The following is a 16,401-nucleotide window of genomic DNA, read 5'->3' on the forward strand; positions in this document are numbered from 1 at the left end:
CAATAATAATAATAATAATAATGATTATCCTTATGAAACTATCTCTGAATGTTAAAGAAAGTGGAGGGGAAACAAATCCTGGCACTGCCCTCTGATCTGGATCCATACCAAAATGTAACTGTGTCTTCCTGGACCAGTACCGCATCCTTTCACAAAATTCCATGGTAATCCGTCCAGGGGTTTTTGTTCAATGCTTCTGACATATAAACAAACAAACAAACATATGGAGATGAAAACATCCCCTCCTTAGAGGAGGTAACCATGGTCCACACTCAAGCATAGTAGATGGCAGTGATGTAACAAGTTGAAAAAGAAAATATAAGATTTGCACTTTTTTCTTCAGATTTTTAGAAAGTGATTTTTTAAGTATAATACGAAGTAAAAACAGGTTGACAGTCTAAATGTAATTTCCTAAGGCTTTCACAGTTGTGAACTTGATTATATGTTTGTTTTGGCGCAGCACCCAAGACCTTTCAAGTGTCCCTTGGGCTGAGAGCTTTGGATTCTGTCGATTATCCAAGTCGTCGATCAAGGAGGTAGCCATTGGAATTTGGTCAATTGTGCCAGAGTCCTCGCCACCATATGTAAATCAGCTCGTGCCAGTCCACAGCTGCCAGATCTGTTTACATTTGTTAGGGTCAAAACTGAGGCGAGTGGGGCCAAGACTCATGCGACCTTGAGCCAAAATCTCTTTGCTCAAATTGGAAATTTTTCCAATGTGCTATGCATCACAAATCTGGCATGACTCTGACACTGGGCCAAGTCACACCCATACCCATACCAAGTCTGTTAGCCTTTTTTCTGCAAAGTCAGAGGTGTGAAAGCTGATGCACAGCAGAGTCAGTTTTTGTCATCTTGCAGAAAGGCCTGCTCAGAAATGATTTCTTCCTCGGCCAGTGGAGCACATCTCCTTCTCTAAAGCTGTTAAAATGCACAGACAGTAAACCATCTGAAATTTTTAAAATACTTCCTTGCAGCGCCCCGCTCTCTGTGCTCTAAGGTTGGGGGGTATTGTGGGTAGACAAAGACAAATCTGTGAGTCCTGACTGCTGTCCTGGCTCGCTGAGCTGAGGGTCAAAGAGGGAGTGGTGCTGGTGGTTATTTCGGGAGGGGATATCAGCAAGTATCCCCTCCTGTAGAGTGACATGGCAAGTGTTCACTACACACACACACACACACACACACACTTTTGCCCCTTCTGGCCCTTCTGAGTGCCCACCCTCCAACACAGCATTCCAGGTGAAAGCCAGCCACCCCCCTGCGTCTGCTCATGGGTGGAGTGATTCTCCTTGGTCACAGGGAGACAGAAGCCTAACTCATTGATACTCGCAGACTTTGAGGAACCGAAGAAGGGTAGAGCGACACACACACCCTCATACACACAGCGGGCTGTGAGCTGGGATGGTGGCGGAGGAGATTGTGGTCTCCCTCTCAGGAGGCGCTCCGTGGGGCTTCAGGCTGCAGGGAGGAGTGGAGCAGCAAAACCCTCTACAGGTGGCCAAGGTATAGTAAAGCCCGTGTGTGTGCATGTGCGTGAGAATATGTGCGTGCATTCAGTATGTTGCAGAGAGGACTTACTGCCAAGGTGGTAACACGAGTAGGTTTAACAGAGATTGCAGCTGTTAATTGAGGCCTTGATGGTCAGACTTGTGGTTTGCTGTCTGCAATCCGAGCTAGAAATATTTTCATTTATTTATTTAGTAGACATAAAGAAGGCATGTCTGGTTGTAAAAACAACTAAATACAAATACTTTTCAGAGTTTTTTGCAACCTTGTACGTTTGTGAGTATATATTGAGTAATTTATTGATTGTTCTCTAGTTTTAGAAAGGGGTGACTGGTCTTTCTTTGGAGAGCACCACTAAACTGGAGAGGGATAAGTTTGATGAGCAAAGTCGTTTATATGATTTTTATCTGGACGTGTTTTCACAGTAAACATCTGTCTTTAAGTGTCACTTTTCTGCTTGAGAAGCTTTGACAATCTCACCATAGTTTCATGTAACAGTCCGTCAAGGAGTTGAATTTCTTTATCCTCAATTGTCCATATCCTCAATTCAATATTACCGTTCCTTGTTATGTTTGAGTCTGGTTTGTGGGTCAGAGAACAGTGTGAACACATGTTTGGGGTTTGACTGTATCTTAGGTTTCATTACTGTATCCTGACGGAGATCATATGTAGCCAATATATGGTTTTCAAGTACTTTAAAGCACAATACATGTGTGATCACACCTGTACATTCTTTATTACACTGATATTGTGTTTGCATGACTCCGTCTGCTGTAAACACATATGACCGGTAACAGACTTGTTTAAGATTTGTCATCATCACATATTTCTGAGACACAATAAGCCACCTTTAAGACCAGGATTATTCTTTTCTTTTGCCAGTTTGGCTTTTTCAAAATCTTCTCGTGTCTGTGTTTAAATTTGTTGACAGATCAGAATGTTGCCTCTAATAAGAAAAGCTATTCTGGAGAGGAGGAATGTGACCTCGCTCACACTGACGTTAAAAGTTGGCCGGTCACTCATGAGCTGTCATAACGTCTGATTCATGATGGAGGCGTGGGGGGCTCAGGCAAAGACAAAAAGATCTTTCTTTATTTACGATTTTCAAGCAGATAAGGTTATCGTTAATGACAATTTGATCATATTGTGAGGACAATTTTGAGCATAGACCTTATGGAGTGAGGACATTTCGGCCCGTCCTCACTTTCAATGGACTGTTCGAGGGTTAAGAGTCTATGGTTAAGACTATAGGTTTTTGTGTTAGCATTTGAAATAGGTGGAAGTATTTAGTTGTGATGGATAAGGTTAGGTCAAGCGGCTGGGTAATGCATTATGCCAATGAGTGTGCTCACTAAGATGGAAATATATTGTGTGTGTGCGTGTGCGTGTGCGTGTGTGTGTGTGTGTGCGTGTGCGTGTGCGTGTGCGTGTGCGTGTGCGTGTGTGTGTGTGTGTGTGTGTGTGTGTGGTTGGTTGGACATACCTCAGATAAGCCTGGTTGGGAATGGAGGATCAGAATAGCTCATTTAAGAGGAGCTGGAAGCCAAGCATGGAAAAAGGCCTCTTGATACACACACACACACACACACACACACACACACACACACACACACACACACACAGCACACATTTATTTCGCTGTCCCCTGTAATTCTGTTTATATTGTGTCAGTTTCACATCCCACCGGTTCCTGTCCTTCTTCATCCGTCCAGGAATGTGGTTGATATTTCCTGCAAGGGTTTTTATTTTGGGTGTGTGGGGAACATATGGTGAATGACATTGATGCCCCTTGGACCAGACTGGTGATGCAGCTGTTCAAACCTCCTCTTTCATGATGTCCTCTTGTGCCGCTCGAGTGTATGTGTACGTGTGTGTGTGCGTTCGCCTGAGTGGCAGAGAAGCTTGTCCGTGCGTGTGTTGGAGCGATGGTGGAGCAGGATTATTGGGTCAAGAGACACTGATAAAGAGAAACTCAGTGTCCTCTTTAGAGTCCAAGTAGGTGCTGGAACACACTCAACATTTCTACCGTCAGCAGGGATAAGGTGCTCGTATGTGTTAGGAGACGGAGGGGAGGTTCTTATCTTCTTCTTTTAGAGGAAGCTGAAGTTTGATGGACAAGAATACCCGCCTTCACATCTACCACCCACCCCCCACAGACTTACTTCTTAAAGGATCCTATGACATCATCTCTCAGCGACCTCCAGCAACAGCCGCATGACTTCATGACTTATTCTGATACCGGAACAGTTGCCAGTAGAGGAGAGATGCCTGAGCACTGTTCTACAAGTCGCAGAACTTTATCGGCCATTTAGCAAATACATGCTCTCACTGACTAACAGCATACACTTATAAACAGTGCCATACCTATTCAAGATTGAAGCTCTTCATTGTTTGTTGTGTTTATTGATGTATTATGATGTGTCATCCTCAAAATAATAGTGTTTTTTATATAGATTTATAATGGAAATATACAAATACAAAAATATGCTATATAAACCATATAATAAAATATAATCTATAGAGTTTAAAACCCGTGAAAACTTGGTCACATCTAAAGTATTTCCCCACTATGTTAAATATTGATTTTATTTATTGTTCAGAACTTTGATCAACTCTGGTTGTTTCAATTGTGCTTTATAGATAAACTTGACTTTTTATTAATCATGACTTTGTGGGTGTAGTTTGATCAGATCTAATTGATAATAGAGTTTCATGCAGGACCCCATCCTTCACAGTGAGAATCAGATTGAAAGAATGTGTTTTCATTAAATATGATGCCGTAAATTAAAAATGAATGCAAACGGGCAACATCAGATCCTTTATGAGACACAGCACTGTTTTGGGATCAGACATAAGGAGAGATATCGCTTCCACTTACGTATCGTCTAATTGAGGACTATTTTTAGATTTAACAGGCTGAGAACTGCTTGACTTGTTTGCCACTGATGGAAAATGTTTTTGATTGTATAACTGTGTGGCTTCAGTCCATTCATTCCCTGGTTGGATAAAATGTTGTGGGATAAATTACAATTCATATTCTAAAGATTTGGGTTTTAAACTTTAAAACTTTGGTGAAAGCTGGACTTGAGCTCAAGAAGGGTGTTGTCATATGAGGTCACGGGCCCAGAAGATTGAGGACCCTTGGTCTTAAATTTAATAATGATTAATGTGTATCCTTCTTTGCTCTCTGCAGGTACGCAGACGCAGCAAAGCCTGCAGAGCTGGACTGAAAGAGCAAGATGAGCTGGTTGCCATTGACGACCATGTGTGTGCAGAGCTCAGTCATGCTCAGGCCATGAACCTCATAGATTCACAGAGCGCTACACTCAGCCTGAGGGTGAAAAGGTCAGAGCAAGGACTCACACAGACAAACTGTACAGCACGCACCATGTTATATGACGCCATGTCAGACAAACTGATGCATGTGTGTGTATGTTTCCAGGTCCCCCTCTGGATTCCACTCCTCATCTTACTCTGCTCACACGGCATCACCCCGCTCCTCTGTGAGGGTCCTGTCTCCCCCTGTGCCCCCCTTGTCCTCCCACCGCCCCTCAGTCCTCTCCCCCACCGGGATACCCAAGGGCATAACTTCCCCTCCAGACAGCGAGGCCTACTACGGAGAAACAGACAGCGATGCAGACACGCAGGCCCTCACTCACCGCCGCCAACGCCGCACGCCACCTCATGCTCGCTCACCTGCGCGCTATGACAACCAAGAAGAGGAGGAGACCTCAGAGATGAGCGGGTAAGAAGTCCTTGCCCACTTTTTGTTCAATTCATATTGCATTTTATTTCTACATTCATTCTACATTCTGGAGTTTTTGTCCACATTCAACAGGCAAATATAAATAAATCAAGAAAGTTAAAAAAGTATTTAAAGTTATTTTGTTTGAATTCAACAACAAGCCCTATCAAAATGATTTTATCTGTGAAATCACCCAGTAGAGAATATATATATATATCAATTTAATTTATATGGACAGAAAACTGAAGTATAATGTTTCATTTCCCAGTGATGATGAATAAAAAAGATAATATATTGTCCGGATGAGGCCGGTGGAACTAACTTGGCGACTCTTCTTATCCTATTTGGACCAAGCAAATAAGAAAAATGACTACTGATACACAGGAGTTTGGGGATTTAATTGCCAATTATAAATTGTTGCTACTTTAAAAAAAAAAAAGAAAAAGAGCAAGTTTCAGGTCAGATTTAAATCCAGAATGCACATTTAACTTGTATATGGTCCACAATCCACCTTGACAAGCTTGAATGTAAAAAATAATTATCTTTGCCGCATTCTCTTATTATTCAAAGGTATGAGAGTGCCACAGATGCGGGGGTTTCCCTGCAGGTGCAATGGGATAGTCAGTGTCTGGTTGGCGTCCCTCGCAGAGAGCTGATCTACCAGCCCCCCCAGACAGAGTGGACCACTCCGGCACACACCCCGCACACCCTGACCCCTCGCACACTCGCCCCGACCCCGGATCAGGGGCTGGTGGAAGCGGAGGGTGAGGGTGACAGTGGCTTCCAGGAGGCAGGGGGCTGCATCGGGCTCAGCTGCGTGCCCCTGGTGTCACCTGAGCGGGCGAAAGAGGCTCGGATGTTGGGCTCCAGCAAACAGCTGGTGCCCATGGTGGGGATGCAGCACACCCCCATCAGTGATGAGCTCTCCACCACCTACAAGGACAAAGCACGGCAAGCCAGTGAGTATGTCTCAATAATAACAGGGAAAAAAGAAAGAATTCACATAAACCATTAAGATTTGAATTCATGCATACTAGCACACACGTGACACGTTTTTAAAGTAATTAAAGTAAGGGAATAAGTAAAAAGATTATGTAAAAAACAAAAGACAAAACAAACACACATCATGTAACAGCAGAGATTGATGAAAACAATTTAATCCTGCTTGAAGACTGGGTTTCCATAGCTACTACCAAGCTACCATGATCTTGTGTGAGGTAATTATACCCAAACATAAAAAAATTATGAGTAATTGATGTTCTAAAACTAATTATAGTCAATTACAACATACCATGGGTGTGTTTGTCAATCCCACCCATCACTTCACTAAATAGAGTTAGTGTGTGTTATGTGTTTGCTCATGGGTTTGACAATGTGAAAAACAGCTGCACAGGAACATCTGTAGTTTCCCACGACAATGCAGCTATTTCTACTTCACAGTTGTGTTTTGCTTTTTAATTTAAATTCCATTGATTCCCCCAGTGTCCCCGCTTAGTTCAACTCAAGTCTTTAGCTAGATCCCCCTCTAGTGGCTCTTTTCTGTAACTGGAGCACCCCCCCCTTACATTTACAGGCTGGTGGTGATAGGTGAGATATACCAGATACCTACACACACACTCTGTCCCTTGAAGCAGAAGTCTATTTCCCATGTCAGTATTCTGGGTATTTGCCTCAGCGGCTGTATTTATAGACACTGGAGCTTCTGATTGACAGACTGGACACACACTGACCTCGGCCTGAATATGTTGTGTATTAGCGTCTTACTGTGTTTCAGCTTCTCTAATGTGAAGATTTAATGCTCTTATCTCTCTTATCTCAATACAAAATGAATATTTTTGGGTTCGGGGCAAACAAAACAGTAATTTTGAAGTCTTCCCCTGTGGGCTCCGAAAGTTGTGCTGGACAATTGTAATCCTTTCTGAATATTTAAATAAATAAATAAAAATAAACAAAGGATTGTGAGATGTGTTTAAAGGGTCATGAATGAATTACTAGGACAGAAATACTGAAACTAACCATAAAAGTAAGTTCCTCCAAGGTCATGTTTTGATCTGCGTTTGTTTGTTTGTTAGTTAAAAGGATTACGCAAAAACTAGAGGGTGGATAACCACAATAACTTGATGGTAGGATGCAGTTTAAGTCAGGGAAAAATCTATTAAATGATGTAGTTGATCATGGAACTTTTCTTTAAGATTGTGAGATAATATTCAACATTTTCCCTTGGTGGAGGTATGTGCTCTACTGAGTACAATTCTAGCTGCTTATTACTTTTGAAGTATTGCCTTGCAGGCCTAAAAAGTATTCTAATGAAATTGTCAAATACAATTAAATACCAGCAAGGGATTGCAGGTATTCACTGCTTTGTATCAAGCCAAAATGAGGATACAATGGTTTGGGCATGTCCTCAGAATGGACCAGAACCACATACCAAAGACCGTCCTACGCTGGACACCAACTAGAAATTGCAAACAAGGTCGGCCCAAAACAACATTGCAGTGAACTGCGATGGCAGGACTGAAAGAGAACGGTCTGACATGGAGAGAGGTCAAACACATCGCCCATGACAGGCCCAGATGGAGGCAGATCGTTGATGCCATATGGCCCTCAGATACTATTATTGTAATAATAATGCAAGTATGAAAATACACGCTGGAGGATTTTAGCAGTTTTAGCATAAAGATTGAAAACGGGGTAAACAGGTGGCCTGGCTTTGCCCTAAAGGTAACAAATCCATGTACCAGCACTTTTTAAGCTCAATAATAACCATAGAATAACTTGATTACTTAGTCTGTAAAAACACCTATTTGTTCGGGTTATGAGCCGGGCAATATTTTTCCAAACAATTTGTAAAAGTGAAATCAATTGCCTCATCTAAAAATGGTGACCCATTTCTTTAAACTCTAAAGTTTTATTGACCTCATCCCAACAAGGTAATAGGGATCATAGCTGATGGCAGCGAATAACTATGCACTGACTGAGTTGTGACTTCATATGAGTGATTGTGCTGGAATGAGTGATCTGTCCTCTGCTACGAGAAGCCAAAGGCCTAAACGACTCGCGTTGGGGGTTTTACTATAGGATGAATGACCGAGGCGTCCGGGGGTCTGCCCTTTCTCACATTACAAACACACATCGCCTTCGGCTTTGGATCTGAGATTGTAAGCTCTGCTGCTGTGGATTTGTGTGTCTGTGTGTGCAGTGGTTGTTGGGTCAGCAGCAGGGAACAGCACATTGGCAAAGGGTTACGACCACACTTCCTTATAGTCTATAATTGGCTTTATGAACTCATACACAGATACAAACAAACATATGCGCACACACTCAATGACACTGCTGTGAAGATATTCGCTGGTGACGGGGTCTTCCTGTCCTGTGTGTGTGTGTGTGTGTGTGTGTGTGTGTGTGTGTGTGTGTGTGTGGGGGCAGAGACTGGACAGGTGTTTGATGCCTGTCAGACAGACAGGAATAGTGGGTTGACATCATGTGTTGGTTTGGGTTGCTGGACAGAAACAAAGGTCTTTACAAGGGCTCTGCTCCAAGAGAAGAGGTGGGCGACAAGGAGCGAACGTTTTCCGCGCTCAGAGCAGAAGTGGACGCTAACAAGGGTGTGTGTCTGTGTGTGTGTGTGTCTGCGTGTGTGTGGGAGGGTGTAAAGAAAACACTTGTGAGATGAGGGACTTCACATCTCTGTCAGGTTCAGACGTGCGTGGACACACCGTCCCACACACTGTGTACGCAGGTAAGATTTACACACAGCTCTGGTGTCTTCTTCAGATTTAGAGGAATCAATCAATTTCTATGCAATTAATGTTTTTTTGTCATTGTTTGCACTTGATGGATGTAACAAACGATCCTGACGTTGAAGAGATTTAGACGTGAGGAGACTCACCTGTGATTCAGGATCTCATTTTGTGTTTTTATGCTTCTAAGAGAAATTGCATACATGGGCCAATGAGTCTATGCTGTTGTGTTTCTGGGTCAGACACATGATGCTAAATGATGAGTTACAAAATATTCATAGTTATTTTTAACTATATGGCTCCAGTGGTGATGTTAGTCGCCGCTTCGGTTCAGACTGAAATATCTCAACAGCTATTGGATGGATTAAGTAAAAATTTTGTACAGACATTCGTACCCCCCAGAGGATAAATCCTAATGACGTTGGTGATCCCCCTGACTTTTCCTCCACTGCTACCAGCAGGCTGACCTTTGTCGTTTTTGTGTTGACATGACAGCTATTGGATGGATCGCCCCAAAAAGATTTGGTGCAGACATCAATGTCCCCCTCAGGATGAGTTGTAATAACTTTGGAGATCCCTTTAATCTAACCAACAAAACTAGAGCCATTCTTACCAGGCTCAGCTGTGTTTGGTGCTAAAGGTGTATTAGTATTTAGGCACCGATAATATTAGCAGGGTCATTTTTCTCCTTTTAGCCTTATTACATTGACTCTTGTGGTATAAATTGATGGAAATAGAAATTCCTGAATATCGCAACAGAAGTAGGCAGTTTGATGTTGGGATGATTACTTTTCGTCAATAAGGTTGTTTTTTGCCTTGTCCGTTGGTTTGCTTGTTGGTTACCAGGATTACGCAAAAACTACCCAACGGATAACAAACAAACTTGGTGGGGGGGGATACTGTATGAGTCAGGAAAAGAACACATTGAAATTTGGTGCAGCTCTAAATCAGGGGGCGGATCCAGGACATTTTTTATCACTTTCTTTAACGTTGTGAGATAGGGAATTTATCAGCATTTTCGTTTATTTGTCAGAGAATAATTTATGGATTTTGATGGGAAAGAAAAGTCAATCAGAAATATTCAGGGGACTGATATTTAAGGGGACTTGGCACTCTACTGAGTACTGTTGTAGTTTATTATGCCTTGGTTGGCATGACAGCGTCAGACTACAATTATTTAGTGATGATATTCATGCGAGGTGAGCCAAAATACCAAAAAGACACAAATAGCCTTGGACTAAGCGAACACACACACACACACAAACACAGACAGGCAGCGCCGGTGACAGCAGGAATTCTTTGTTCTAAATCCACAACACACACTCCTGTCTGTCAGCGGTAATCCTCATTGCAGCTCCTCACTGGGATGATACTGTACAAATCAGCATCGGTTGCCACATTGCTTTGTTTCCAGTCATTTTCGCATGTGCCTTGTAATGCAATCATCAAAAAAAAAATGTAATTACTGCTTCTCTTTCAACACATTCACCTTCTCCGTCTCTCCTCTTCCTGTCTTGCAGAGCTGCAGCGTGGGGAGAGTGTGGTGGAGAAGCAGGTGAAAGAAGCTCGTACCAAATGCCGCTCTATTGCCTCTTTGCTGACTGACGCTCCCAACCCCAACTCAAAAGGGGTTCTTATGTTCAAGAAGCGCCGACAGAGGGCAAAGAAGTACACGCTGACCTGCTTTGGCAAAGCTGAGGGAGATAGAGGAGGGGAGACCGAGGGAGAGACAGGAGGGGAGACCGAGGAGGAAGGAGGAAGTTCCATCCTAAGTGGCTCGGAAGTGGATGAAGAGGGATTCTCATCATCATTTGACGCCACGTGGGACTCGGGTTATCTGGATCTGCTGGACAGGAGAAGCTCTGCCTGCCCGTCAAGCGCACCAACTACTCCAGCAACACCAAAAGCCAATCACAGCCTAGGGTTGGACATCTCAGCCTATCAGAGTCCAGGACTTCTGACCCCTGTCAATCAAACCCCAGGGTTGGAGGGCTCAGGGCTGGAGAGCTCACCCTATCAGGGTTCAAGGCTGGAGAGCAGCATCACAAAGCCCCCAACTAGCAACCACCCTGCACACATGTCTCCTCCCGCTGTGGTTCACACCAATGGTGGGTCAGTAGCTGTTAGTCGGGCGAGCGTTGTTCTGAGCGCACCCTCTCAGACTCCTCTTCAAAGTCAAAATGGTCCACATGGTTCGACCCCAAACCTTAGTCCGAGCCCCGTCACAGACTCAGACCATCACCTGAACAACCTTGGTTCTAATCCAAGTGTTCTGAACCGCACCGCACGACCTTTCACCCCTGGCCCGACCTCTTCTCGTGCATCTGTAACCTCTGTCATGTTTCGCCCTCCCCAAGCCAAACCCATGATTGTGTCCATGGAAACCAAACCTGTGGCGGCCGTCTCCATGGTGACAATACCGCCTACTCACCATCCATCAGGGCCAGATGCGAGGAGAGCGGTGTCTAGCACCTCTCTGTACATCCCTCCAAGGAATAACAACACTCACCCCTCTGTTCACTCCCCTCCCTCAGCTCTCTCGCCTCCCTACTCTCTTTCTTCTGCACCTTTCTCCCCGCCTCTAGCAAACGCACAAATGTTTTCTCCTCAGCCTGCAGTGCATGCTTCTCCTGCCACCCCTCTGTCTCCACCTGTAGCTCAAGGAAGCCCAGTCGGTCCATCACCTGCTCAAACCTTCTCCCCTCCAGCTCCACTTCTACATCCATCTACTCCTGCTCAGACTTACACACCTGCCTCTGCTTGTCTTCCTGCTCAGACTTACACACCTCCCTCTGCTTGTCTTCCTGCTCTTCCCATCTCCCCACAATATGCGCCTGACCCACCTCAAATCTCTTTCAATGCCCAGAACACCCATCTCCCTCCTCCCATCCAGCCTTGTCCATCTCCATCTGTTCACCCTTACCTAAACATGTCAGCTGCAATGACTCCTAACCCCCATGCTGCCATGTCAACTGCATCGCCTCCCCAAGCTCCTGCCTCTGATTCACTTGCAACACGTGAGCAGCGCATCTCTGTCCCTGCCGCTCGCACCGGCATCCTGCATGATGCCCGTCGTCGTAGCAACAACAAGCCGATGTTTTGTGCAGTCCAGAACAAAGATGTTTCTCCCAACCCGGATTTGCTGTCGATGGTCCAGAACATGGATGACCGCTTCGTGAGAGCCCCGGCTGCTGAATCTGGAGTTCCACCCAGTGGGGAGACTGGGCATGAGTCAGGGCCTGAGGAGGACTGGTTGAGACTAGGGGCAGAGGCCTGCAACTTCATGCAGGCTCAGCGAGGACCCAGGCCACCCCCTGTGGCCCCAAAACCGCAAGCTCCTCAGATGCCACAGCTGGCAGGGAAGGGAGGGCAGCTATTTGCCCGCAGACAAAGCAGGATGGATCGATATGTTGTGGATCGATCTCCCTCTGTTGCTGCAGCACCTTACTCTCCTGCCCAGACAAGGGAGCCCTCACCCACGCCTTCTCTCCCTGCCACCTGGAAGTACTCATCCAGCATCCGTGCTCCACCTCCCATCAGCTACAACCCCCTCCTCTCACCCTCCTGCCCTCTGAAAGCCCAGAAGAAGCCTGAGGTGAAAAAGTCTGGGCCAGCTGGGTCGAAAGGGAAGAAAGCAGGCATCAAGCCTGTGGACATCATGGGCTACCAGCCCTACCAGCTCAACTCCTCCCTGTTCAGCTATGGGAATGGGGTTCCCCAGGACACATCAACCTATCAGCAGCAGCGAGGAATGTCAGGTGTTCCTCAGAAAACAGCACGAGTGTACGAGGTGAAGCGCTTCTCCACGCCCCCACCGACATCCACAGGGCCTGCCCTCAAAGTTATCGTCCCTCGATCTGCTACGACACTCGGAGAACCACTGTGGCGTTCTGATGTCACGTCTCCACCCACAGTTGGTCCCGCCTCCTACCAACCCTATCAGCCTCATCCCAATCCTTACCAACCTCAGTGGGCCACCAGCCCTCTGTCTCCCCCACCGCCTCCTACCCCTACCGCCCCACTCCCTCATCTTCCCACCTTCTCCTCTTCTCCAGCTCCAAACCCGGTTCAGTCCCGCAATTTCTCCCACCTCCAGTCATCCAACACTGCCCAGGCCAGCAGGGAGTTCAAGAGCGCCCCAGATCTTAGTCCCCTGAGTCCCACTGGTGCATCTCAGCCAGCCCTCAGCAGCGCTCTGCCTGCCAGGGTACCGAGGCCAAGGTTCAGCACTTCCAACCTGGGCCTGCAGCCCAGCGTCTGGCGCCCTGGATCCACCATGCACTGACCTGATTCTGGTCTGGACACAAGAAACCAGGGCTCTATAGGGAGCCAGAAGTGTTTTTAGTAGTGCCATATTTTTATTCATGGGTTTTATCAGCCACCTTTTATCTCAAGATCTGTTTGGATTGGCCACACATGTAGCACATATTGTCACTGACATTTACTCTTTTAATGAATTTGATCTGGCTCCTTTATCCAATGCATTTGGTTACATATAAAGGGAACAATGTGTTATGAAAAAGGAAACGTGAGAAAGGTTAAAAAAAAAAAAAATGGTTAGTACAGATTGAAAGGCCAGGAAGAGATGCTCGAGAGAGTTTTGTAAATATTGTATTGAATGATTAAAGAATTGTGTTTTAGCATAAAAAAGAAGAACAGCGGATGTGAAAAGACAAGACTGATAGAAGAGAGGTATAGTCGAGGATGGGAAAATAATGAAAAGGCACTGATGAAGTGATATTATAGAAACATTAATGCCTGATGAGGTGTAAAAAGTACAGATTTGATTTATCTGTAAACATCCTGCAGTACAGTATCATATGATAAATTTGACATAACTTGTGTAATCCCCTCACTGTAATATATATTCTAAGTATGTGTGTTTGATGACTGAGTGTATAGTTTTTTTCTAGTTGCAGAGTGCAGCGGTGAGAGCTTTGTTTTCTGTAGTTTTTTCATAGAGCGAAGTAGATTTGATTTCTGATCTGCTGATGTGGAACAAGAAAAGTATAACGTGTCTGTTTAGCTGTGATTCTTTTACAAGGAGACATGCGGCTGAATAAAAATAGACATGACTCACCTCAGCTGTCACTCTGTTTCTTCCTCTGTCACACGTGTCACCAGGCTCGAGTATCTCATAGCCCATTCAGACATTTACCGACTAGCATAACACCTTAATCATTTTTTTGAGGATTTAGCCAGTTAAGAGGTTAAATACACAATTTTCAAAAGGGATAGTTGAGGGATCAAGAGAAACTTCTTTTAAATTCCACCACATGGAGGCACTGTAGGATTTGCCTGGCAGACATGTTGCACCAACTCAGTTTGAAGTCTCTTCCCTCGCCTTATCACAGATTTACATCAGTAAAATATTAGTTTCATCTAATATATCAATCATACACACCTGTCATGGAAAATATACAAATACACAAATATACTTTATATCCAATCTTTTCTTACCTTATATCAGTTTTTCTATATTTTTATTGTCAAACACACAGTATATTTGGTAATCCAGCTACATGAGAAGAGTTAAAAATCATTTCAAATACACACACCCCCTTTAATAATGATTATGTTTTTCAATATCTTATCGATGTGGTTGAATTTGTCCTTGTGGGACTGTTGGCCTACATTCCAGAGCAGAGCGACGGCCTTGGAGCTGTGAAACCCAACCACGGCCACAGAAAGGGATCTAACCTATGACCCTTGACTGGGATCAGGTGACAGACGGGGCTAACTTTAGCAGCTAACTTTAGTCCTGTTCAGTTCCGCCGCTGCTCTGCTAGTGGAAGGTAGAACACAAAATATAATAATAAAAAATCCTTCCATTGTTGCGGCACAATCGTTTTTCCACAAACTAGGTCACTGGATTGTAGAAACACATAAAAGCTGTAACTGCACTTATAGTAATGACTGAAGTGGCTCCTTTAACCCTCGGCCATATTAATAAATGAATTCTACGATTCTCTTCTTTTGGTCTCTCTCCTCGTTTCTGGTAATGTCTCTCTCACTCAACTGCAGGCGCACAAACACACACACACACACACACACACACACACACACACACAGCTCATCCAACCGATATTTGGAGTCGTTAATCTCCGGCTATTTGGCGCGGTGCTAAACCCTTAATTCTGATGGCTTTTTTTACAATGTGATTGCGAGCGGAGAGGGGAAGCGCTCCCTCATACTTCCGTCCTCCTCTCTCTGCTCCGCCAAAGAGGCTCTTTCCCCCACACCATGTTTCTGGGTCAACACAGTCCGAGTCACATGGGGTCGGGGTTTAGGGGCAGGTCAACAAATAATGCTTAATCTTCATTCTCAATTCATCCCATCACTTGAGACTTATTTTTTTGAAAGGAGAAGGTAATAACCAACCCTGGGATTTAGATTAAGCACTTTTTCCTCTTGTGTCATAATGACAACGTGGTTTTAACAGAAATGCCTTAACAACCATTCGATTTTCTTCATGAAATTTAATAAAGAAATTTATATGTTCAACAGGATGAATGATAAAATCCCTGGTGATCTTTATCCAAATTGAAACTTTATTTGTCCAGCGATTGTTTATGATCAAATACCTGACAAACTGGCTGAAACGTTAAGGCACTGAACAGATGATGAACCGACTGACATGATGATACAGGTATGCTGCCAGACACAAGCCGGTCGTGAAGCTGCCAATCATTCATGCCCAAAAGGTTTGCAGGATGCTGCGAGCAAAGTGAGAGGAGGAGGAAAACACACCGACAAAAGCATAGATGCCTTACAGCTGATACAACAAGTAACAGGGAAGAAAATAACTGCTGGAGAGAAATGTTCTTCTTTTCTTGCGGTGTTAGTCGTGTTATGAAAAAAAACCTTTTTACCCTGTATTTGCATATTATGGGACAGGTGATTATAGGGGGCCGGAAGAATCCACTTCACCTATGAGGCCAATCCTTGTATCATTCCACTGGCAACAGATGTCTTTCAGGGTCAGTTTTTAGATTTAGCCAACAATGGAGAAGTGAAGTTGGTGTTTGCCCATAGTTGCAACAAAACCTTCGCAGAGTTGATAATAATGGATTTAGTATTCTGCGATGATTCCTTCATGACGGTAATTTTCCAGTTGAGCTTAAATTCTACATACATGTACGGTATGTAACACATTGTAACTCTTATATTCACATCAAATAATCCTCATTATTGTGACGAAAATGGGATATGAATTTATATTTTAATTCTACAAGTAAATGCATCTTTGCATCATCTTTTTATTTTTTAGATGAGCTTTTCCATGCTAAAGTGATGAATAAAGTTAAGCTACTATCAGGTTTGTTATTGTCACTCATGACATCTTCTCTAAACCCCACACCCACCTCCCACTTTACCCTTTACACCCCGCCACCCCTCCCACCCTCCGGG

The 16,401-nt window shown here is 44.3% G+C and overlaps 1 protein-coding gene across 1 annotated transcript; it reads left to right on the top strand.

Moving 5' to 3' along the window:
- Positions 1–1,206: 1,206 nt before the first annotated feature.
- Positions 1,207–14,071, top strand: LOC118100172 (synaptopodin 2-like protein). Its single transcript, XM_035144951.2, has 5 exons — positions 1,207–1,503; positions 4,700–4,851; positions 4,949–5,251; positions 5,822–6,210; positions 10,512–14,071. The coding sequence occupies exons 1-5, from the start codon at positions 1,402–1,404 to the stop codon at positions 13,274–13,276; spliced, it is 3,711 nt and encodes a 1,236-aa protein (XP_035000842.2). The 5' UTR covers positions 1,207–1,401; the 3' UTR covers positions 13,277–14,071.
- The last annotated feature ends 2,330 nt before the right edge of the window (positions 14,072–16,401 follow it).

The sequence above is a fragment of the Hippoglossus stenolepis genome, chromosome 21 (assembly GCF_022539355.2).
Source record: "Hippoglossus stenolepis isolate QCI-W04-F060 chromosome 21, HSTE1.2, whole genome shotgun sequence".
Classification (NCBI taxonomy): domain Eukaryota; kingdom Metazoa; phylum Chordata; class Actinopteri; order Pleuronectiformes; family Pleuronectidae; genus Hippoglossus; species Hippoglossus stenolepis.

Excerpts from the sequence above, each read along its gene's own strand:
- LOC118100172 (XM_035144951.2), top strand. The coding sequence starts at position 1,402 with ATGGTGGCGGAGGAGATTGTGGTCTCCCTCTCAGGAGGCGCTCCGTGG. Across the intron at positions 1,504-4,699 it reads ACCCTCTACAGGTGGCCAAG|GTACGCAGACGCAGCAAAGC; the intron begins GTATAGTAAAGC and ends TGCTCTCTGCAG. Across the intron at positions 5,252-5,821 it reads GAGACCTCAGAGATGAGCGG|GTATGAGAGTGCCACAGATG; the intron begins GTAAGAAGTCCT and ends TATTATTCAAAG.